Consider the following 24,361-nt stretch of genomic DNA (forward strand, 5'->3'; position numbering starts at 1 on the left):
CGTAAATGACACCTCCCGAAAACTGGCACTGGGTACAGTGATGACTGTTTGTTTAGACCCAGGTGGGGGTGGACAAAAATATGGAAGGACCTGACCCCTTTAGTACCCCTACCTACGGCCCTTCCCCTTCTCTCTCTCTACTCCTCTGTCCTTTCCTTTTACCCCGTTAACCTTTTCCACAGGTCTGTAACTTTTTCACACCCTGCCTCCTGTTTGTCATATACAGTTTTGTCTCTCACTCTCTCTGCCAGTCATAGGGACAGACACATTTCAGGGCTTTGTTTCATATGCTGAGTACACTAGACCAAGTTTGAATACTCATTTTAAATCTTGCTCTAAATAAAAAAAGTCTGCATTCCTCAAGTAGCTAATATCAGCCCAGAAGCTTTCATGATGGAGAAAATCCTACACAGAACTCTAGATTTTAAGATGAAACTCTGTACAATAAGGTAGAAACTGCTGGACTTTTTCTGAGTACTTTAGTGTTACAGTTATTGCATAGTTTTAATTTCTTTGCTGTTACCTTTTGGCTCTTTGCCATTCGCAGTGCTTTACATGGGCACGTTTTATTTTCTCCCCTGGAGTACCAGAACTTTTCCTAGGAGAAGGAAAGTACCGGTCCTCATAGGGGGTCTGGCTTCGACACAAGTGCCGTTGCTCGTGAGGTCCTGCCTCGGCAGCAGCTTCTGCGCGTCCGGCATCGGTTTAAACACCTCTTTCAAATGGTGGAAGCCTGACCTGAGCTGGTACAAGTGCAGCTCTTGCCTCCTGGACACAGTGATCTATGTGTGCTGCTGTGGTAGTTATAAGAGGAGGGTGTGGCTGAAAGTTGTTACCTTTTCTTACAAAGTGGGAGTAGAAAGGTGACTGTAAAACCTAATGGGCAGGGCTGTGAAATGCATTGCTCGGGGCAGTGCAGCTTGTTTGCATGCCCATTATATTGAATCCGAGCAAATCTTCACCCATCTACAATATAAATTAAAGGCTTTTGTGTGAAAGAAAATCCCTGCCCTCTCCGGCAATTTCCTCAATTAACCTAAATGAAATACGACATAAGAGGCAAAATAAATGTTTTTTATAAGTGACAACCTCTTGCGTCAGATGGAAAGCGAAACCTAAACCAATTGTGACAGGAGGTTCCATGAAGACGTGACACTTTCATACAGTTTTGGATTTTAGCTGGCAAACTTTGCATTCTGGAGTTTATAGGCCCTTTTCTCATTCTACACAAGGGATTTAAAAAATCCCAGCATACAAAGCATATATTGCAAAAAACAGGAATAGATTGAAAATTTTACATAGTATGGTGCCCCTGCTCACATATTTTATGGCAGTCCACACACATCATGCGTACAAACACACATCAACAATGACTATTCTTGGCTTTTTTATGGTGAATATTGACTCCTTCATGACACTGCTTCTGGTGCAGGCTCTGTGCATTCATTTGAGCTGTCGATAAATCCTTCTTTCTGCCATCTGTTCAAATAGGGGAGCAAAACACACAAGATGATGGACGGAATGTTGCACATTGGCAAAACATTCACCCCCAGTCACAGATCTGGGTTTAATCCATCGTTATTTTGCTCACCACGCCACCCCAGTTCAGACATGGCCATATGCAAATCAGTCTTGACCCTGTGCCTCATGGGAACAGTCCAGCCCGAACTGCCAAGCCATGTCTTCCCTGGACCGGAATCAAGCATCCTAGGACCGGTTTCAGGGTTTCACCCCTCTTCAGCCAGGATAGCTTGACTCCAGTGGCGTAGTGAGCACGGGACCCACGTCTGGGCATACAATCCATCCTGGCAGAGTATGCATCCTCCATAGTTGAAGTGGAAATAATATGAAGAATCTAGACTTAAATCAAAGCATTAATAATTATTTTAAAAAGTGCAATTTATTTATTCACCATTTATTGATAAATAATTCTTATAGAAATGTAAAACTCTAAGGTGATTTGGAGCAGCCAGATCACCTCCTAAGTAACTCTGCTCCAATGAGACACACCATTGGCAGCCTCTGAAAACGTTTCAATTGTGAATATGCACATCGCACAAAATGCATCTTCAGATTTGCTGTTGTACCTGGTAAAATATTTGACAGCAGCTACTGTCCAACAGTACATGTGTGAGACAACTTGTGAGAGATGGAAAGTAAAAGCAAAAAGTGCGTAAGTTTGCAAACTTGTGTGACTCAGAGTATGCAATAGTTGTATGAGTGTGTTTGAAAGGGGCAAATGTATTTAGACTTTTTTGAGCGTGAAGAGAACGTATTTATTTTTCCTTTCATGAGACAGATATCTCTTTGGCTGAACTTCATTCTGCTATTTCCAAACTTTCAAAGGACAAGGCTCCAAGTCCTGATTGTTTTACCATTGAATTTTATTCCAAATGTTCTCATCTTCTACTCCCTCACCTTCTTACCCTTATTCAGCATTTTTTTTATTTCTGATATCCTGATTGGCTCTTTTTCTGAAGCTATAATCTGTTTAATTCCAAAAAAGGATACGGCCGATTGTAAAGATTTGAAGCCACTATCCTTAATTAACACTAATTGTAAAATCTTTTCTAAGGTTCTGGCACTTTGTGCCAATGATCTTATCCCTCTTTCTTGTCGGTATTGAGCAGTCTGGCTTTGTTAAAGGTCGTAACATTTGGGGAAACTCCTGCACTTTTATAAATATTGTACACAGGGCTTTCCGGTGCAAAACTCCTTTAGCAGCGGTTACCTTGGACGCTGAAAAGGCGTTCAATCATGTTAACTGGGTATTTATGTTTTGAGCCCCTAAATAGCATGGGTTCAGACCTAAATCTACTTCGGTCTTTACTAGTGGCTTGCAGTCACTGTATTTTACCCTTTCTTGAGGAACAATACGGGGGTGCCCATTATCCCCATTACTTTTTATTCTTGCTTTGGAACCATATTTAGAATCTATTAGAAGATCCCAGACTTTCACTGGTTATACTCTAAATCAACTTCTTATTAAATTCACTGCATATGCTGACGAAATTTCACTTTTTATTTCCAATCCTCATGCGTCCGTTCACGAATTTCTTCACCTTCTATCCCGCTACTCTGCAGTCTCTGGCTATCATCTTAATATTGCTAAATCAGAAGTAATGCTGCTTAATACATATTGTTCAACATATCTTTGAGACAAAACCGGTTTTCTTTGGAACTCTTCTAAAATTAAAAGTTTGGGACATTTTTACTTTCCCTTCATCAAAGACAATTTACAAGCTAATGTGTTCATTCTAAAACACAAGATTCTTATCTTATACCTTTCCAGTTGGGTTAGATTGGATACATTTAAAAAGATGTTCTTGCCTAATATTAATCTTTCCTTGCAAATACTTCCTCTTCGTTATCTATCATGTTTTTCAGGTCCATTGATGGTCTTCTATCCAAATTCTTATGAAATAAGTGATAGACTTAAATCTCTCTATTCAAACATAAAAATTCCAACTTATATGGTTGTGTTGATTTCCCTATTTTCACTCAATACCATTCTGTTTTCACCCATAGACAGATTTGGTCTTCATTGGATAGTTCACCTTGAATTTCCTATCCGCTTTGGCGATCTCTTGAACTTTTGCAAATTTCTCCTTTTTATTTTCTCCAATTCTCTGTCATGGCTCATGAACCCAGATCTATGTCTTATCTTTACAGAAACACTCTAGTAATGTTGTTAAAAAATGTAATTCTCGAATTTATACCTCTTCTCAATTGTTGTAGTACACTCCTGTTTGTATAATCCCTATATTACTGTAGCTCATAAGGTTCTTAAATTGTCTCCTTTTTTGCCTAATGGTCTTATCTCACTATCCCAGATCATTCATGACAATCGATTCCTCTCTTTCGATAAATTACACTCCCATTTTCACATTCCCTTTTCTTTTTGGACTAAATCTGGCACTCTCTTGTATATTTTTCGACAAGGTGTCATAGACCCTTCTTCAATTTCTTCACAATCTTCCAACTCTCCCACATCTCCGTATGATTTTACTGTCAAGGTTAAAGCTCCTTTCATATATAAGCAGTTTTCGTTTTCAGACTTAGACGGGACTAAATCTAAAATTGAGGAATCTTGGGAACAATATTTGCAGTTTTCCTTCTCCATACGAGTATGGAACAAAATATGGTACATAATTCTTCATACTTCTCCTTCTTCTAGTACCACTGAGACCATGTACTTTTTTTTTTTTATAATTGGTCATTTTTATCTCCTTGTTCTCTTTTTAAAATGAAATTACTCCCTAACAATAATTCCTGGACTTGCCATGCCCCTCATGCAGACCTTCTTCTTATGTTCTTCCTATGTCCAAAGGATCTTTCCTCTTGGAAACAGGTTTGGCACAAATTATCTCAATTGTTTTCTATTTCTGCTGTTTATACCATTATTCATATATTTTTCGGAGGTTGTTTGGATATTTGGTTGGGTGATAAGGTTTAGGGTATGTTGGTTGATCTTCTCCTGGTGCTGGCCCTTCAAGTTATTACTTCTAATTGGAAAAACTCTAACTACATTTCTTTTCTTACCTGATGGACCTTTATTGGTCATAATCATAGATTGGACAATGCCCATTCACACACACTGCGCAGTTCCATCAAAAAGGCTCTGTTGTGGTCTGCTTTGACTTCCTATTTATCTCATCAGAACATAATTGCCACTAAAACTGCATAGGTTCTTAAACATTCATGAAGCCTTATTATATCTTAACTTCTTGCTTTTTCCTTCATATCTTTTAACGCACCTCCTTTTCTCAAGTTTCAAGACTTAGCCTGAAGGCTGCTCTCCGTAGCTACCACTAGGATAGCTTTCAATAAAGGTTGTCTTTAACCTATCATCAATAAGGGGTTGTTTGGACTGGTGCAAGGTGCCCACTTTAACTAGTGGACAGCATATACCAGGCCAACTTCTCACAAACGGGGTGACAACCAGAGAATGAACTGGCGACCGCCCAGCGGGAGACTGACAGTAAGCCGCAAAGCCTGCGCGAACAGAGTCTCATGCCTCACGTTTCTCAGTGTGTCCATCACGCCACTGTCACCAATGCTCTAGTTGCCCAAGAAGTCCAAGTGAACGGATGTAACTGCCTCCCCAAAGGAAATGGAGGTACCTGGCCACCCCCGCTCCAGGTGATCGACTCTCGACTGACGGCCTGCAACCATCAAGGCAAGTCATCATCAACCGTTGTCCAGATTCAACACACGGCTGGCAATGCCATCACGCCAGTCCTCATCAAATGTGTCAAACACTACTATATTGAGTACCAATGGACTGGAGTCCTACACCGTTGCCAAACTAGCTGGCAAGAAGACCCAGCGACTACCTGCTAACCTGGCTTACACCTGAACTGCGGCAGCGAGAGCATGTCTTGACCAAGAATGATCCACCCCTGAGGTTTGTGCTAGTGACTGGGTACTGGCTCGTCGGTGGTCTTGCAGCTGCCCCCAGTTGGCACACACTCAGCCCCAGCGGAGCTCACAAGCAGTCCCATGGCCAACCCGACAAAGAGCCTCCCCAGGCGGGAGAGTTGGATGAGACATTGCCCCGCCAACAGGTTACGGAATACAGCAAGATAGTCTAACAGGGGCGTCAGTCGATCCTGCAACACTTTCATGAACTTTCACCATGGACTCCAACCATGCTTTTGATGCACCCAGTTTAATGAACTGTTATTACCCACCACATACCATCCTCAACATCAGCGAAGGGGAGTCACCTCATACCAAAAGACATGTTTCCACCGGCATGGTATGAGACTGCAGCTGACGTCTCCAAGCCAGCGTTGATGTCCTGACGCACTCAGGTTAAATTATGAGTGCCCGCCGAGATCTTCCTGCTGCAGTCAGAGTCAGCAGTCTGCTGTCTTCCTGCTGCCTGACACGAGAAGCTGATGGACCCTGTGGTGTATATTTAATTGTTGTTTACCCCTACATGTTGGACTATTGATTGTTTTGTTGTCATTAAAATTTGGGAGGAATGTTGTGTCCTGCTGGACACGTTCTAGTGTCTCAGCAGAAGCAGAGTTTGCTAACCACTCCCTCGGAGGAGTGGGCACACATGCACTCCACACTTATCCATCACAGGCGTAACGAGTGATGTGAGCCTGTTAATAAAAGGGCCCAGGTGCACGTGCTCGTGGCCAGATATAGTACCATACTACCCGGTGTGTGCCTCCGTCCTTTTAGTCATGTGGGCCTAGGTCTTGACACAACACTTATATATTGCGGATTTCATTCCTGTGTATCCATTTTGAGATATGTTTTACTTTATTGAGCTGAATTCAATGTATTATATTTTATATTTATTTCTCCCTTATATCTCTTTGGACTATTTCACTATTATATCTCGCTGTTCCGTTCATTAATGTCTACAGTTCTATATTTTCAAATAAATATGTTTAAACTCAAAAACGGAAGACACGTAAAACAAAGGAAACGTGTAAGGGTTGTGCTGCTTTGCAAGTACTCCACAAGATGGCGCCCCTACACAACAGTGCGAGTGATGTTCCCGGCGAGGAATTGGAAAGTTGTGGCTTCTCATTGGTTGTTGGAGTTAGGAGAAAAACAGAGCGAAAGGTGAAAAAACTGCAGTTATTTGCTGTGAGAGGCCAAGCCCCTCCGCTTCGTTCATATATGTGAGGAAAATGGCTGGAATAGGAAGTGTGTTTTTCTGTTCCCTCTTCCTGCTCAACCCCCTACATTCCGAGAGTTCCAAGATCCTAACGTTATCCATCGTAGGTAAGCAAAGATTATAGCAGTTACTATAAGTGCAACATGGGCACGTAGCAATTTGCACGTTGGTATAAAAAGCTACTTATTATCTTACAGCGTAACAGCATTGTTAAATATATATTTATACATTATTGCTGATCGAATTGAAACTGACAGCTTAGTTTTGAATGCATGAATATGTGGATGCACGTGTGTTTTGGCTAAAACGACTCCCTTGGATTTCTCTGCGCCTCTCTGTTGTTTGATAGCGCCTAGTGAGGTTGCTGAACAAAGATGTTTGTAAATGTTAATGTGTTAAGATGATAACATGTAATTGTGAGCCATAACTGAATATTTGTTCCGTGAAGCACACTAAGAGAATAGAAACTTTGTTGAATTACACATATGACTTATGAAATAGAGAATAGGAAAAATTGCTTCAACTCTGGAAATATGAGCCTTTATTCCAAGTAAATGCCTGCTTTGAACTTTGACCAGAAAGTGTGGAGTTTCGTGTTTTGTTGTGATTTTGAACATGTGGCGCGTGAGAGGTCTCTTCCAATCACCTCTTCTGTTAAGGAACTCTGGCGCGTGCCTCTGCTTTTCTCCATCCTTAAGCGCCGCCATACAGTGCGCATATTACGTTTGGAGCCCCCTCCTGTCCAACCACCAGAGAGCGCCAAAACTCTTCTCACCTAGACCACGCGCCAAGCCACACACCACCAATCACGCACAACAAATGGTGTTGCTTTGAAGGTGGCAACTGTATGCAGTATTTGTTCTCTCACACACCCAGCGCTTCACTGTGGGCCTCAGCGCAACTAGGAGTCGAGGTGACACCTTCGCAGCACCGCCAAGCCTCGTGCCCACTGCCAGGCAGACTCTTCCTACATGCGCCACTCTATGAACCCTCAACACGCCAAACAGCACAGTATACTTACTACCCTTCTGCTCCTCCAGCACTACACATGCTTTCTACTCTCTACATGGGTACGAGGCGCTATGAAAATTAAATAATGCAAACTATTAGTTTTCTACAATTCCCAGTCGCAGGCAGCCTTCTCCTTTGCCCAGAATGAAGATATGAAAGGCCTGGGTACATGCGCCTGCAGGATTCCTATGAAAGGCCTGGGTACATGCGCCTGCAGGATTCCTATGAAAGGCCTGGGTACATGTGCCTGCAGGATTCCTATGAAAGGCCCGGGTACATGTGCCTGCAGGATTCCTGTGAAAAGCCTGGGTACATGCGCCTGCAGGATTCCTATGAAAGGCCTGGGTACATGTGCCTGTAGGATTCCTGTGAGAAGCCTGGGTACATGTGACTGCAGGATTCCTATGAAAAGCCTGGGTACATGTGCCTGCAGGATTCCTGTGAAAAGCCTGGGTACATGTGCCTGCATGATTCCTATGAAAGGCCTGGGTACATGTGCCTGCAGGATTCCTATGAAAGGCCTCGGTATATGTGCCTGCAGGATTCCTATGAAAGGCCCGGGTACATGTGCCTGCAGGATTCCTGTGAAAAGCCTGGGTACATGTGCCTGCAGGATTCCTATGAAAGGCCTGGGTACATGTGCCTGCAGGATTCCTATGAAAGGCCTGGGTACATGTGCCTGCAGGATTCCTATGAAAGGCCTGGTTACATGTGCCTACAGTATTCCTTTTGCTCTTTCAACTATTCCTACAAAGTGCATTTGTAAGGTGCACTAATGCACAATTTGCCTCATTTAGATACCTGTAAAATACCACTAGGTACTGCTTGCTTGTGGTAATGTTGTGACTACCTAAGTGTTATCCAAGACGTGGGAAAAAATGTGGCATTACACGCAGTAATGACATAACCACATGTTATAATATAAAATATTTAGAGAGCGCTCTATCACCAAGCTATCTTGGTGCTAAATGCGGCACATAGGATACTATGAATTGTAACATTACATTGAAGGAAACAAAAATGCAGGTTCTCTGTGCAGGCCATTGGAAGATATATCCTCGAGAAAGGAATCCATGAACTCAAACTTGAGATTAGGACGACTATCATGAATCGCCTCATTTTCAGTGGCAAGCTTTTAATTCACAGAGCCATCTTGCTGGCTGAATAAATGCATGAAGGAATGAATTAATATAAAAATGTACTCAACAAACGTAATCACCTAAGTTGACCTCCCTCTACTTCACTGCCCCCCCCCCCCCTAGACCTCCATGCTGTTGGATTTGGTTTTGAAAAGTTTGCAAACTATTTGTTGGCCAATGCTTGTTGCAGTTGAAATTAAAAGTGATAAAACCTTTGAAAAATCATATCTTCTGGAACCCTTCTGTCGATTTTGCTCATCTTGCACTCCAAAAAGTCATAAAAGTACACTCTATTTTTATAAATTGATGTGTTTCTTTCTGGATTAGTGATGTTCTTATTTCATTGTTTGGTACTGTCAAATACTTTACACTAGGTTCCTTTATTTAAGCCTTGCTGCTCGAAAGTCATAATTACCAAGGGTTGAGCTAAGGATTGTTCCAATGATCCTGACTGGACCCAATCAAGGTTTTCCGAGTGTGTTCCACAATAAGGCCCCCCAGCCATATCATATAATACACCCAGATCCTCACAATGGAAGTGCACATTAACCTGAAATTCTCTCATGTACAAATGTCCACATGTAAATTTCTGTATGCAAAATTATTTATGTAGGTAGGTATTCCTGGGAGTCTGCAACTGCTGCAACATACTAGAGTACTTCTGGAATTCTTTGAAAATGTTTAAAAATTCAGAAACTTTCTGAAAACATAAGTTTAACATTGTGAGTAAAGTTCCAACTTTTGTACATCCATCGTACTAAATGACATAACCCTGTCTTCCTCCATTATGTGTAAAAATGTCTGAGAACCTTTAAAGGAGCCAGTACCAACGTTTGAATTTTCTCTAGTGACATGACTCATAGTATGACTAGTGACATGACTCATAGTATGACAACAAGGAAAAATGTGCAAAATAGTTTTTTAGCACACAGTCGGGCTGGACTGTTCCCATGAGGCACAGGGTCAGACTGATTTGCATATGGCCATGTCTGAACTGGGGTGGCAGAGTGGGCTAAAGAACGGTGATGGATCAAACCCAGATCTGTTGACTGGGTGTGAGTGTTTGATTGGTTCTAATGCTCCGTCCATCACCACCCCCTTTTGTACCGCTTTGTTCGCCATAAGTTGGCAGGGTATGCTCAGACGTGAGTCCCTTGCTCACTTTGCCACTGGATTCAAGCAAGCCTGGCTGAAGACGGCTGAAATGCCAGAAACCGGTCCTAGGAAGCTTGTTTCTGGTCCAGGGAAGGCATGGTTTGGCAGTTCGGGCTGGACTGTTCCCATGAGGCACAGGGTCAGACTGATTTGCATATGGCCATGTCTGAACTGGGGTGGCAGAGTGGGCTAAAGAACGGTGATGGATCAAACCCAGATCTGTTGACTGGGTGTGAGTGTTTGATTGGTTCTAATGCTCCGTCCATCACCACCCCCTTTTGTACCGCTTTGTTCGCCATAAGTTGGCAGGGTATGCTCAGACGTGAGTCCCTTGCTCACTTTGCCACTGGATTCAAGCAAGCCTGGCTGAAGACGGCTGAAATGCCAGAAACCGGTCCTAGGAAGCTTGTTTCTGGTCCAGGGAAGGCATGGTTTGGCAGTTCGGGCTGGACTGTTCCCATGAGGCACAGGGTCAGACTGATTTGCATATGGCCATGTCTGAACTGGGGTGGCAGAGTGGGCTAAAGAACGGTGATGGATCAAACCCAGATCTGTTGACTGGGTGTGAGTGTTTGATTGGTTCTAATGCTCCGTCCATCACCACCCCCTTTTGTACCGCTTTGTTCGCCATAAGTTGGCAGGGTATGCTCAGACGTGAGTCCCTTGCTCACTTTGCCACTGGATTCAAGCAAGCCTGGCTGAAGACGGCTGAAATGCCAGAAACCGGTCCTAGGAAGCTTGTTTCTGGTCCAGGGAAGGCATGGTTTGGCAGTTCGGGCTGGACTGTTCCCATGAGGCACAGGGTCAGACTGATTTGCATATGGCCATGTCTGAACTGGGGTGGCAGAGTGGGCTAAAGAACGGTGATGGATCAAACCCAGATCTGTTGACTGGGTGTGAGTGTTTGATTGGTTCTAATGCTCCGTCCATCACCACCCCCTTTTGTACCGCTTTGTTCGCCATAAGTTGGCAGGGTATGCTCAGACGTGAGTCCCTTGCTCACTTTGCCACTGGATTCAAGCAAGCCTGGCTGAAGACGGCTGAAATGCCAGAAACCGGTCCTAGGAAGCTTGTTTCTGGTCCAGGGAAGGCATGGTTTGGCAGTTCGGGCTGGACTGTTCCCATGAGGCACAGGGTCAGACTGATTTGCATATGGCCATGTCTGAACTGGGGTGGCAGAGTGGGCTAAAGAACGGTGATGGATCAAACCCAGATCTGTTGACTGGGTGTGAGTGTTTGATTGGTTCTAATGCTCCGTCCATCACCACCCCCTTTTGTACCGCTTTGTTCGCCATAAGTTGGCAGGGTATGCTCAGACGTGAGTCCCTTGCTCACTTTGCCACTGGATTCAAGCAAGCCTGGCTGAAGACGGCTGAAATGCCAGAAACCGGTCCTAGGAAGCTTGTTTCTGGTCCAGGGAAGGCATGGTTTGGCAGTTCGGGCTGGACTGTTCCCATGAGGCACAGGGTCAGACTGATTTGCATATGGCCATGTCTGAACTGGGGTGGCAGAGTGGGCTAAAGAACGGTGATGGATCAAACCCAGATCTGTTGACTGGGTGTGAGTGTTTGATTGGTTCTAATGCTCCGTCCATCACCACCCCCTTTTGTACCGCTTTGTTCGCCATAAGTTGGCAGGGTATGCTCAGACGTGAGTCCCTTGCTCACTTTGCCACTGGATTCAAGCAAGCCTGGCTGAAGACGGCTGAAATGCCAGAAACCGGTCCTAGGAAGCTTGTTTCTGGTCCAGGGAAGGCATGGTTTGGCAGTTCGGGCTGGACTGTTCCCATGAGGCACAGGGTCAGACTGATTTGCATATGGCCATGTCTGAACTGGGGTGGCAGAGTGGGCTAAAGAACGGTGATGGATCAAACCCAGATCTGTTGACTGGGTGTGAGTGTTTGATTGGTTCTAATGCTCCGTCCATCACCACCCCCTTTTGTACCGCTTTGTTCGCCATAAGTTGGCAGGGTATGCTCAGACGTGAGTCCCTTGCTCACTTTGCCACTGGATTCAAGCAAGCCTGGCTGAAGACGGCTGAAATGCCAGAAACCGGTCCTAGGAAGCTTGTTTCTGGTCCAGGGAAGGCATGGTTTGGCAGTTCGGGCTGGACTGTTCCCATGAGGCACAGGGTCAGACTGATTTGCATATGGCCATGTCTGAACTGGGGTGGCAGAGTGGGCTAAAGAACGGTGATGGATCAAACCCAGATCTGTTGACTGGGTGTGAGTGTTTGATTGGTTCTAATGCTCCGTCCATCACCACCCCCTTTTGTACCGCTTTGTTCGCCATAAGTTGGCAGGGTATGCTCAGACGTGAGTCCCTTGCTCACTTTGCCACTGGATTCAAGCAAGCCTGGCTGAAGACGGCTGAAATGCCAGAAACCGGTCCTAGGAAGCTTGTTTCTGGTCCAGGGAAGGCATGGTTTGGCAGTTCGGGCTGGACTGTTCCCATGAGGCACAGGGTCAGACTGATTTGCATATGGCCATGTCTGAACTGGGGTGGCAGAGTGGGCTAAAGAACGGTGATGGATCAAACCCAGATCTGTTGACTGGGTGTGAGTGTTTGATTGGTTCTAATGCTCCGTCCATCACCACCCCCTTTTGTACCGCTTTGTTCGCCATAAGTTGGCAGGGTATGCTCAGACGTGAGTCCCTTGCTCACTTTGCCACTGGATTCAAGCAAGCCTGGCTGAAGACGGCTGAAATGCCAGAAACCGGTCCTAGGAAGCTTGTTTCTGGTCCAGGGAAGGCATGGTTTGGCAGTTCGGGCTGGACTGTTCCCATGAGGCACAGGGTCAGACTGATTTGCATATGGCCATGTCTGAACTGGGGTGGCAGAGTGGGCTAAAGAACGGTGATGGATCAAACCCAGATCTGTTGACTGGGTGTGAGTGTTTGATTGGTTCTAATGCTCCGTCCATCACCACCCCCTTTTGTACCGCTTTGTTCGCCATAAGTTGGCAGGGTATGCTCAGACGTGAGTCCCTTGCTCACTTTGCCACTGGATTCAAGCAAGCCTGGCTGAAGACGGCTGAAATGCCAGAAACCGGTCCTAGGAAGCTTGTTTCTGGTCCAGGGAAGGCATGGTTTGGCAGTTCGGGCTGGACTGTTCCCATGAGGCACAGGGTCAGACTGATTTGCATATGGCCATGTCTGAACTGGGGTGGCAGAGTGGGCTAAAGAACGGTGATGGATCAAACCCAGATCTGTTGACTGGGTGTGAGTGTTTGATTGGTTCTAATGCTCCGTCCATCACCACCCCCTTTTGTACCGCTTTGTTCGCCATAAGTTGGCAGGGTATGCTCAGACGTGAGTCCCTTGCTCACTTTGCCACTGGATTCAAGCAAGCCTGGCTGAAGACGGCTGAAATGCCAGAAACCGGTCCTAGGAAGCTTGTTTCTGGTCCAGGGAAGGCATGGTTTGGCAGTTCGGGCTGGACTGTTCCCATGAGGCACAGGGTCAGACTGATTTGCATATGGCCATGTCTGAACTGGGGTGGCAGAGTGGGCTAAAGAACGGTGATGGATCAAACCCAGATCTGTTGACTGGGTGTGAGTGTTTGATTGGTTCTAATGCTCCGTCCATCACCACCCCCTTTTGTACCGCTTTGTTCGCCATAAGTTGGCAGGATATGCTCAGACGTGAGTCCCTTGCTCACTTTGCCACTGGATTCAAGCAAGCCTGGCTGAAGACGGCTGAAATGCCAGAAACCGGTCCTAGGAAGCTTGTTTCTGGTCCAGGGAAGGCATGGTTTGGCAGTTCGGGCTGGACTGTTCCCATGAGGCACAGGGTCAGACTGATTTGCATATGGCCATGTCTGAACTGGGGTGGCAGAGTGGGCTAAAGAACGGTGATGGATCAAACCCAGATCTGTTGACTGGGTGTGAGTGTTTGATTGGTTCTAATGCTCCGTCCATCACCACCCCCTTTTATAATGAGTAGGGCAGTAGTTGCTAGCTTCCAGGTTAACAGTGGTATTAGTGAAAACAACAAGGAAGGACTACCATGTGAGAAATATTAGTTTTTTCAGATTCAACATTTCTATACACAAAATGTTAAATACAACCAGTGACATATAGTTAGCTCTGTTATTTGGCAATTACTTGACAACGTGCTGTTAGACCTGTCAATGATAGGGTGGTCTTCCTCCAAACATATGCCTACTCCCCTCCTGCTTTTAATGAAATGCCTTTTTGTTGGCTTTAGGATTCATTGCAATTTACCACTGCTAACGGGTGCAAAAGTGCTTGTACTGACTCCTTAAAATGATTGCCAGATTTAATGTACCTATAAGTACCTAGTAAAGTGGTACATAATGTATGCAGGGACTGTAAATTAAATGCTACAGGTGGGCCGTCAACACATATTGGTTCCACCCACTTAAGTAGCCCTTTAAAACATGTCTCAAGCCTGCCACTGCAACCTGTGTGCAGCTTTACACTGCCAGTTTGCCAGACCTAAACCTCCCTTTTTAATGCATAAAAGTCACCCCTAAAGCAGGCCCAAGACAGCTCATTGTGCAGGTTGCAATGTGTTTCAAAAGTTGGACATGTACTTTTAAGAATTACATGTTTCGGTAGTGAAAGAGTGCCTAATGTTAGGCCTACCTCTCTTATTCAATAACACTGGGTTACCTTGTTACATTTATTATGTGATAGTTTTTGCTTCAGAACAGGTAGAAATCACATGCTTGGTCTCTAAAGAATTGTAATTTCAAATTGTCTTTAATGATAAAGTCGTATTTTAAGTCACAATTCTGAAAAAGTCACTTATGGAAAGTCTAACCATTTGGGGCCTGTAGCCTGTGTCCTGGGTCCCACAACTGTGAGTAGAGTGGCAGTTGCCCTTTGAGTATATCTCTCAGACAGTGAGACAAAGGGGGACAAAGTGATGGCAAGAAAAGGCCCTCCTGTCAGGATGGGAGGGTCAGAGCTTTTCCCTACCCCACTTACATTTCAAAGGAGCTGCCTCAGCACACTCACAAAGAACTTCACACAAGCCTTTTGTCACCCTAGACACCTTGGAGCCTTGACAGAGAGGAAGGAAACCATCTGTGAGAGGGAAACTCCAGAAGTGTTTTCCACTCCAAGGTTGGCACCAGATATTAAATAGAACCCTCAGACCCACTCCTTTAGTTCACTTCTGGACCTGCAGAGGACACTCAGAAGGCCTGCTGTGCACTTCAGAAGACTGTTGTGTTGCCTGAAGGTTGCCTTGAACCCTCAGAGGACTGCTCTGCTGCTGAAGGACTGCCTTGCTGCTTGACCCTGGACTACCAGAGTGTCTCTAAGGGCAAGTTGGATGGCCTTCTGTTTTGAGCTACAGGGACACAAAAAGCTCCAACAACATTTAACCCTACACCTGGACTCTGCCTGAAGTGAGTCCTACCATCCAAGTGGTGCCCACACAGTCCTGGGCTCTTGAAAGTGGTTCTAAAAGTGCCCAAACAGGCCTGAGTACCGGCAGAAGACTGGGACCTACCTGCTTGCGGATCCGCCTAAGGTGCATCGTTACTTCCCAATACAAGGGACTAAGTCCGAACATTGAATTTTTTACTGTGAACTTCATCCAGCAGCTCCCTGATGAGGACGCCTCCTCCTCAAAAAGCACCGACTGCCTTGCCCTGAAAAATGTTACTTTCTCAGAAAGTTTTCCTCAAAATTCTTCTATGTCCGAAGGTAAGTCAAGAACAGACCCAATCTGCTCCTAGTATCCGAACCGCTCTCCATCACGGTCTTCCATAACTTTCCACTTTGTCCCAGTCTTAAGCGACTAGATGCCTGTGGTTGTTGCTTTGATCTTTTAAGTGGTAGTTTTTACCTAAAAATCTTTAAATTATTTACTCCTGTTATGCTGATTGGATTGTTGTCACTTTGGTATCAAATCATTTATTACATTTTACTCTATTTTTCTAAATTGGTGTGGGATATTTTTTGTGTTGTGTACTCACTTTATTACTGTTTAAGTGCTTCATAAATAATTTGCACATTGCCTTTAAGTTAAGCCTGACTGCTTTTGTGCCAAGCTTCCCGATGGTGAAGCACAACTTAATTTAGTGACTTTTGTGTTTCACCCTGACAAGGATTGTGTTTGTTACTTGAAAAGGGTTTCCACCTCCCTCAATCAAACACCTAGGGGCAGATTTACAAGCCCCCTACGCCACCCGTAATTCACTTTTCGTGACGTACTGGTGGCGCAGGGGGCTCCTCCATATTTACAAGGACAGGAAAAGCCACTCTGCGTGACTTTTCCTTGCCTTGTAAATACGGCCCCTTCACACGCAGCACTTTGCGTTGAAGGGGTGTTCCATGGGTGTTGCTGTGGGTGTTCCCACGTAACACCCATGGAACTAGACACATCTCCAGATTTACGAGAAATTGTAAATCTGGAGATGCGTCTGAATTCTACGCCACCCTAGAGGTGTTTTCATTTCTCCTCGTTTTTTCCTTTTTCAATGGGTGCTGCTTTCTACAGCACGCATTGAAAGAGGAAAATGCCTATAGTGATTGTTTTTGTGCAGGAAGGTGCCTCTTCTTGCACAAAAACAATCTCCCCGCGACGCAGGTATCCTTGCACCATGGTGCAAGGGTGCTTGTGCCAGTGCATGGCTGCAGTTTGTGCGCCAGCGCAGGGGGAAGCACAGAGATGGGACCTAATCTTGTAAATATGTTGCATCCCTGTGCTTCGGAAGTGCCGCAGCGTGGCGCAGCCAAAGGGCTTGCAGTACCACACTTTGGCACTTTCTTGTAGATCTGCCCCCTAATTTCTAACAGAGCATGATTTATGAAGATGTTAAATTGCATTTTATTTAGTGTCATACAAAGAATTATGCCAGGTTACAATGCCAATAGAGCTATTTTAGTCAGCACTGTGCGCTTTATCCATTTGTCTCACACACATACACACACTCTCTCTCTCTCTCTCCCTCTCTCTCTCTCTCTCTCTCTCTCTCTCTCTCTCTCTCTCTCTTTCTCTCTCTCTCTCTGGCTTATATATTTATGTTTAGGGGTTTGCCATCATAGTTCTTATTTCACATTAAGGACATATATATGATGTCAAGTTGTATGGCATAGTCATAGTGAAAAATTTGGAGTAGAGGTACATTGAGCCCTGCGTTGGAATTCAGTAGGTAAGAGGCATTCTAGGTTGTTTAGTAGAAATTGTAGGACCAATTTTTGGCCTCCTTAATATTTTTAAGAGAAAAGAAGAGTCTCAAGTTGATTGAAAGATATGCTATAGTCTTGAGGTATAGAATAGAAATGTTTGGCTCCTTGTTATTTGCTTAATTGTTTCCAATCTGGCTGGGTTCAGACGATTGAACTGTGCAAAAGGCCACCAGATATTCTGGATTGGTCAACATCAAAGCAGTCTTTTTTTAGAATAAAATGTTTGTGAAAAGTGAACCAAGTTGACTGTTGCATTCAATTTGGCAAGGGGTATCCAGAGCCACCCCTCCTGGTGAGGGAGGTTTACTGTAATGTCACTTGGCCAAAGACTAGAATAGTCTTAAATGGGGCGTCTGTGTAATCTGGTAGCCTGGTTAGGAAGGCATTGCCCTTTTGATGTGGAGCAACACTATGGCAGAACACCAGAATGGAAATCAGTGCCAGATAAGTAATGGAATGATATTGAGAAGCAGCATCAGCTTAAAATGTGTATTTTTCTGTCACATGGCTTTAACAGATAGCTGGGTGCCAATAGAGATTTTGTTAAGTACAAGTGGAGTTGGATGAAGCCAATTATATCCCTCTTAGTGATTTAATATTAGATCAGTAGGTTCGCTCTTCTGAAAATAGGATGGAGAGGAAACTCAGGGGCATATTATCAAGAACGGCGTTAAAATTATCGCCGCTTTAGCGGCAGAAAACTGCTGCTAAAGCGGCGATAATGGGCATGATAATATGCCACAGAGAATTCCAATAGAAGCCCATGTTGACACCAGAACATGGGCTTCTATGGGAATTCTCAAGGGCATATTATCAAGCCCATTATCGCCGCTTTAGTGGCAGTTTTCTGCCGCTAAAGCGGCGATAATTTTAACGCCGTTTCTTGATAATATGCCCACAAGTTCTTTACACTTTTTAAGATAGTATGCTGAATCCATTACTCTATGTACTAAGCTCGAAGGCAGGGATGGTAGTCCTCTCTCTCAAACAAGGCCATACTTGATGTCCCCCTCCAGGACACAGGACCTCTAATAGTGAGGGAGAGTCTTAGGCCTTTGTGCATGGGCTAGATTTGTTTGACGCCTGGCCCATAATCAAAAGTCAGAATACCAGATACACATAACCGACCACTCAGGGCATAGGAACATTCCTGTGGAACAATCCCTTAAACTGATGCCCCCTTATTTATATCCCTTATGCCCATAAAATAGGTCTTAAGAGAAATGTGGATCTAACAGAGGTTAGTGAAAATGCTCCTTGCTGAATGCCCCCATGTTCTCAATGGCCTTTTATTAGACTTGTGAGAGGCTGCTCAACATGAGACATGGCAAGACGCAACCAAGACACAAGGGGACACGTTTTGGCCCATGTGCAGGTCCTAGCCCTGCACTGGACTGAAGCACAGGCAACATCACACACCTGAGTTTGAATGGATTCAACATAACTGAACTTTGTTGCCCTATTCCCCCCCCCCCCCCCGAAGCTCTTTGTGTCTGCACTTACACTCTAAACTAGCAATAAGTGCAGACTGGACAGCTCACCCCTTTTCTCTCTTTTTTTGTTGTTTTCACAACAATAGAAGCCCCCTTCTGTTGGGCAGGGAGGGAGGGGGGTTATTGATGTAGTTACTAACTAAGTAGGATACTGCTAGATCTCCAAACACCGCTATGCATGATACTGCAATTTTTGTGCACATGTGTACTATGCAACTAAGTATCTTGTCATCTCCTCCTGTATCAAGAATGTACTGGTCACAATGTTCTGAGCGCGTCTTGTTTTCTGGAAAACCCAATAACATTTGTTTAAAAAAACAAAACATGAGACATGGCCCCTACCTCAGTGATATGATCTATGTATATGAAACTAGACACAATAACAACCCAGTCTCTTTCTCTCTTTTATGTGTACATAATTGAGTACTCTTCTTCAAGAAACTGGGTTGGTAATTGTGAAGGATGTCTAACTTTGTTAGAAGCGCATTATATCCTGATCGAGTAATATTTCCGGAATTGTCTTTTTTACTGGGAACCAAGTAGGACTTGACTCTCTTTGGGTAGCAAAGAAAAACAGTCTCAAGCCTTGCAGTAACTCTAGCTCGCTGGTATACAACAACACCACCAATAAATAATTGTTCAGTCAGTGCTTTTTCTTTTAAAAAGGTAAAGTGCTTTTATTACACACACTACTAAATACTGAACATTAAATTGCAAATATATAGTTTCAGGTAGATAGAAATACCTTTGGTGGCACTCGTGTATCATGTTACACCACTAATGGGTCCTACAATCACAATACCCCCACTTATACTAGATGCAACCTTACATTATAAGGAAGTGTAATTATCAATAACGCAGGTCTACTGACTTTGTCAGGGTGTCACTACATCTGAAAAAGCAGCAAAATGTCATATTTCAGTGTTGTCACACCAATGAAATCAAGGAGAACAGTATCAGTTTACAATACATGTTATAACCTGCCATTTAAGTCAATGAGGGTAGTTCCAACAGTTAATAACTTTCATTATTCTGTAAAACTTTGCATTGTCAGTGATCCACATTGCCAATAAAGCATTGAAAGTAAAAACATGTGCCCTCAAGTCTTTTTTCAACTTTTAGTATGTTGCCACTGCGGCTTTCGGACCAGTCACTGGAGATCTCTACCCTTCCAAGCCCATGTGCAGAAGCCCTGGCTCGAACAGAGCTTTACAAATATGGAATGCATCCTCTGGGGTAATCCATGCATCCCCCTGGGAGACTTAGGGTCATTTTAAAAAGAAACATTCTGGGGGGCTGCTGCACACCCTGCAGCTGCCGACATCCTCTAAAATAGATGGTGCCCCTGCCCCTTGTTTGTAATAAAGAGCCTTTCCACCACATTTTGATTTGGAAGTGTGACCTTGCCCTGTATTCTTTTCAATCGTTTAGGGGTGTCACAATCCCACCAGGGTACCCATATCCTTCTTTTTTCTGTGGGGGCTGCACAAGGGGAGCACCAGGGCTCCCGTGGGCCTGAGCTGGCTACCTGCATGGGCACACAATTCCTGTGCAGCACGCAGTAGTCAGCACTTATCAGGTTTTGCTCCCATCCGGCATGAGCAGTGCATTTCCCCTGCCAACGAGGAGCACCAACAGGTAGACAAGAGGCCAGCATGCCCCACCCCTCACATATGGGCACAGGGGGCATACCGCCTGGCCTTAGAATTGCTTCAGTCCTCGGGGGTGGGTTCCCCGGGACCTTTTATTTATTAAACAGATAAATTAAACCAAATATATATTTTTAATTTAGCATTTATGCACCATTTTCAAATTAAGAAGTCACACTTATAACTCACATTTATATTTAGGCACCACCTTAAAATTCATATAACTTGTGCACCTCCGTACATAGTCTTCTCACCTCACTCGCCACACTGCTTTATCTGTAACTCCATACACCACATATGCCCTTGCATATTACAGAAGTTCGAGCATGTGAAATTTTTGCATTTATTAACAACACATATGACATCTGAAATTACATAATGTGGGAGAACATAGTGCATGGTAAAGTGGTGAGTTATAGTTAATATAGTGTAGCGAGTGAGGTGAGAAGACTGTATGGAGGTGCTTGAGTTATATGAATTTTAACCTTTAGTTTTTTAATAAATTTCAGTGGTTTTTCTAATGTTAGTAACAAATTCGGAATAATTGTTCAATTTAGTCCAGTTTAGTTTTGTGAAGTGGAGTTTTAATATGTGGAATGTGGTACAATATACTGGAGGACAATGTTGTAATGTCTACTACGGTACAGTATATTGTGGTATAGTGGACTGGAGTAAGGTGGAATCCAGTATACTGGAGTGGCATTCAGTGGAATGGCATACAGTGGAGTGCGGTATAGTGAATTAGAAAACGGTAAAGTGGCGTATATTGGAGTGGTATACAGTGTAGTGGTGTGCACTACATTGGTATTCTGTGGGATAACATAGAGTGGAGTGTGTTAAAGTGGAGTTACTTTTGTAAATATTGTTGAGTATGTTCGCATCCACTGCACTGGCGTACAGTGGAGTGCTATAGGTTGGAATGTTGTACAGTGTAGGAGCATATATTGGAATATCGTATACTGTAATGGCGTACAGTGGAATCTGTTACAGTTGAGTGGCGTACAGTGAAATAGCATACACTGAAGTGAAGTGCAGTGGGGTATCCTTCAGCGGAGTGGCGAACAGTTAAGTGGTGTACAGTGGGCTTACTTAAAGTTGAGTGTGGTACAGTGTAGTGTTGTAAATTAAAATTCAGTAAATGGGAGTGGTGTATATTGGAGTGCTGTACAGTGTAGTGATGCAGAGCAGAATTGCATACACTACAGTTGGGTACTGTGCAATAGTGTACAGTGCTATGGCATAAACAGGAGTAGCATAAAGTGTAGTGCTATACACTGGAGTAGCATATAATTGAGTAGTCTTTAGTGTAATAATGTTCAATTTAGTGGTGTGAAATCAAATGTATATTGGAGTGGCATTTACTAGAGAACCGTACAGTAGTGTTGTATAATGGAATAGGAAGTGTAGAGTCCAGTAATACAGTGAAGTGTTGTTTAGTGCAGGGCCACAGAATGTAGACTTGTAAAGTGTAATACAGTGGATTGTAGTACAGTACAGTGGCTTATACTGCATGTCAGTACAATGGAGTGTCGTAGCTTGGAGTAGCATGCACTGGAATAGTGTACACTCCAGTACTGTGCAATGAAATGGGGCATGGTCGAATAGCATATAGTGGTATATAGTAAACTAGAGTTGCGTGCAATGAAATGTATACATTTGTGAGCAGGACAGTTAAAATGGGCAGATTGTGAAGGGATTTTTAGACTGCAAATGGCCCAAAGAACTGGCAGTGAAAACACTGGACGCAGCGAGAGCGTGGGCGGCGTTAATAGAGTTGCTTAAGCAACCGAGTGATGATAATGAACCACCCCTTGAATGAGTAGAACCGTATGTGGGGGTTGAAAAGCTGCCCTATCTGTGCACATAACCTGGCTGATTGAAAGCATGTATTGCATAGGGGCTTACCCTTTTTAGATCCCTTCCTACTGGAATTATTGTACCTGATGCCTTGCATGACTGGATGTTATTCTCTACAGAGACATGGATGATTGAGCGACATGCCTGGGGGGGTGGGTGTGGGTAGGGGTTGAGTGGGAGGGAGATTTCTGTTATTTTATTATTTGTTGTGACTTCTGTGAGTTCGTAATGGAACAGACTGTTGAGATGTCGATCATCCACCGCAGGGATATCGAGCCTGCCTCGCCTGAGGACTCTGATCTAACCTAAACCTACTGTTGACATTTTGCACAAAGATCACACATGGCGAGTATCTGAAACTGGTGCTGTGGGATCATCGGATATGGCTGTCGATAATTATTGTCAAAAGTACGATGTAGGCTCTAGAATCCCATTGTATTGCTCCTGAATGTTTGGATGCTATTGAATAAAATTTGTTTACAAAAAAAAAAAAAATTGTGAGCAGGACAGTGTAGGGTTGTCCAGAAACTGTCATACACAAATATGTAATAGACTGCAGCGGTGAACAGTATAATAGCTTATAGTGTTGTAGACTGGAGTGGTGTACAGTGATCTTCGGTGGAGTAAAGTGAACAAATGTACAGTTGATTAGCATACAATATAGTGGCATATATTGGAGTATTGTAAAGTAAATAGCGTACACTAGAATGCTGTTTAGTGAATTGTTATACAGTAGAGTGGCGTGAAGTGGAGTGTGTAAATTAAAGGAAACTTCGGCTTAAAGTGTGTGAAAAGATGTAAATTTTATATCTGCAAAATATATATTATAATATGTAAATGTAAATTTTCTGCTTGTATATGTAAATAGTGTAAGTAATGTTAAACTTGTACGTTATATAAAACTTAATTATATATTGTGCTATGGTGTATTGTGCTAAATTCATGGTATACCATTGTACATGGGGCTCACAACTGGGTATGTGATTGGTTCATCGCTGTGTTTACCAAAGGTAAAAAACAAACATGTTGTTTTTATCACAAATTTACTTTATTGTGCGGTCAGCATTTTGCTGACTTATGACTTAGATTGTTATAGATAATTATTACGTTTTAATTACAACCTATTAAAACTTAATTTCGGTGATAATAGGTTACCTTTTTTTGTTTATAAATGTGTAAATATTTTCGACCTAAGGACTTTTAAATATTGTCTCCCTTAATAATTTTGGACCCATTTGCCGAATGTCCCCAAAATTCATCGTACTTGTTACAACCTTTTCATTGTGGAAGGAGTAAAAAGTTTGTGGGGTTTAATCAAGGGGGTCCAAAGAAAAAAGGGGAGTCCCCAAATCTTTTTCCCTTTCTGTGAAAAACGTCCTACACATTTTGTTACAATGTTGCCGGATTACATATTATAGTGCCATATGACTATTTCCTGTAATTCAGGAAATTAGTGTAGCTAATTTATAAGTTTTGAAGTTTTTAAAGTTAATGATGTCTGTGCTTGCATTAATTCTGTGAAATACAGGGGTATTTTGCGTATTAAACATAGCTATGTTGTTTTTAGGTACACTTTGTCCATCATCTGAGTTGCGCCTTCCGATTTACGATGTTGGTAATTATAAGGTGTGGTATTTTTGCCACTTAAGTTAAGTGGTTTAGGTAGATCAAAATATTTATAAGTTTCTATATTTTTTTTAAAACAAATGCGAAGAGCGCAGTAATAGCAGGGTACCGCAAAATGTTTTGTAAGGTTAACAGTTTTCTTCTTCAATTTCTATACATTTTATAGCAGTATACTCTGAACTTTGTTTTTATTTTAAAGTAGCTCAGTAATTGTTAGTAATTAGCTCGCTGCTCTGTACACTTTTTTGCACATATTTAAATATGCCTAAAATTGAAAATGCACACTATGGTGTCGATTACGAGCCTGTAAAAAAATTCCCCGTACGACTCGTATCCGGTCTTTTTACCGTACGAATCGTACAAGTGCCGTACAAACTGCCAACTACGATTCGCATGGGAAAAAGTCCATACGAATCGCATTGGGAATTATTCCCCACACATCCTCGGGTCGGAAAATGTGTCCGACACGTCCTCGGACGATTTACCGTACAAATGTGAAAAGTGAAGTCCGACCGCGGAAGTACGATCCATCCCGTGCGTCCGATGTTACAACCGTATGGAAAAAACACCGTCCGCACCGAACTCCCATAGCAACCATGGAGACATGTGCCCGCATACGCG

The 24,361-nt window shown here is 43.5% G+C and overlaps 1 protein-coding gene across 1 annotated transcript in view; it reads left to right on the plus strand.

Moving 5' to 3' along the window:
• Window positions 1-6,623: 6,623 nt before the first annotated feature.
• Window positions 6,624-24,361, plus strand: part of LOC146864082 (UDP-glycosyltransferase 3A1-like) — a 423,888-nt gene continuing 406,150 nt past the window's right edge. The window contains exon 1 of the mRNA XM_085631023.1: window positions 6,624-6,750. Coding sequence (XP_085487149.1) covers window positions 6,657-6,750 — 94 coding nt within the window. The 5' untranslated portion in view covers window positions 6,624-6,656. The remainder of the gene's footprint in view (window positions 6,751-24,361) is intronic.

The sequence above is a fragment of the Triturus cristatus genome, chromosome 2_1, assembly GCF_964204655.1.
Source record: "Triturus cristatus chromosome 2_1, aTriCri1.1, whole genome shotgun sequence".
NCBI classification, from domain to species: domain Eukaryota; kingdom Metazoa; phylum Chordata; class Amphibia; order Caudata; family Salamandridae; genus Triturus; species Triturus cristatus.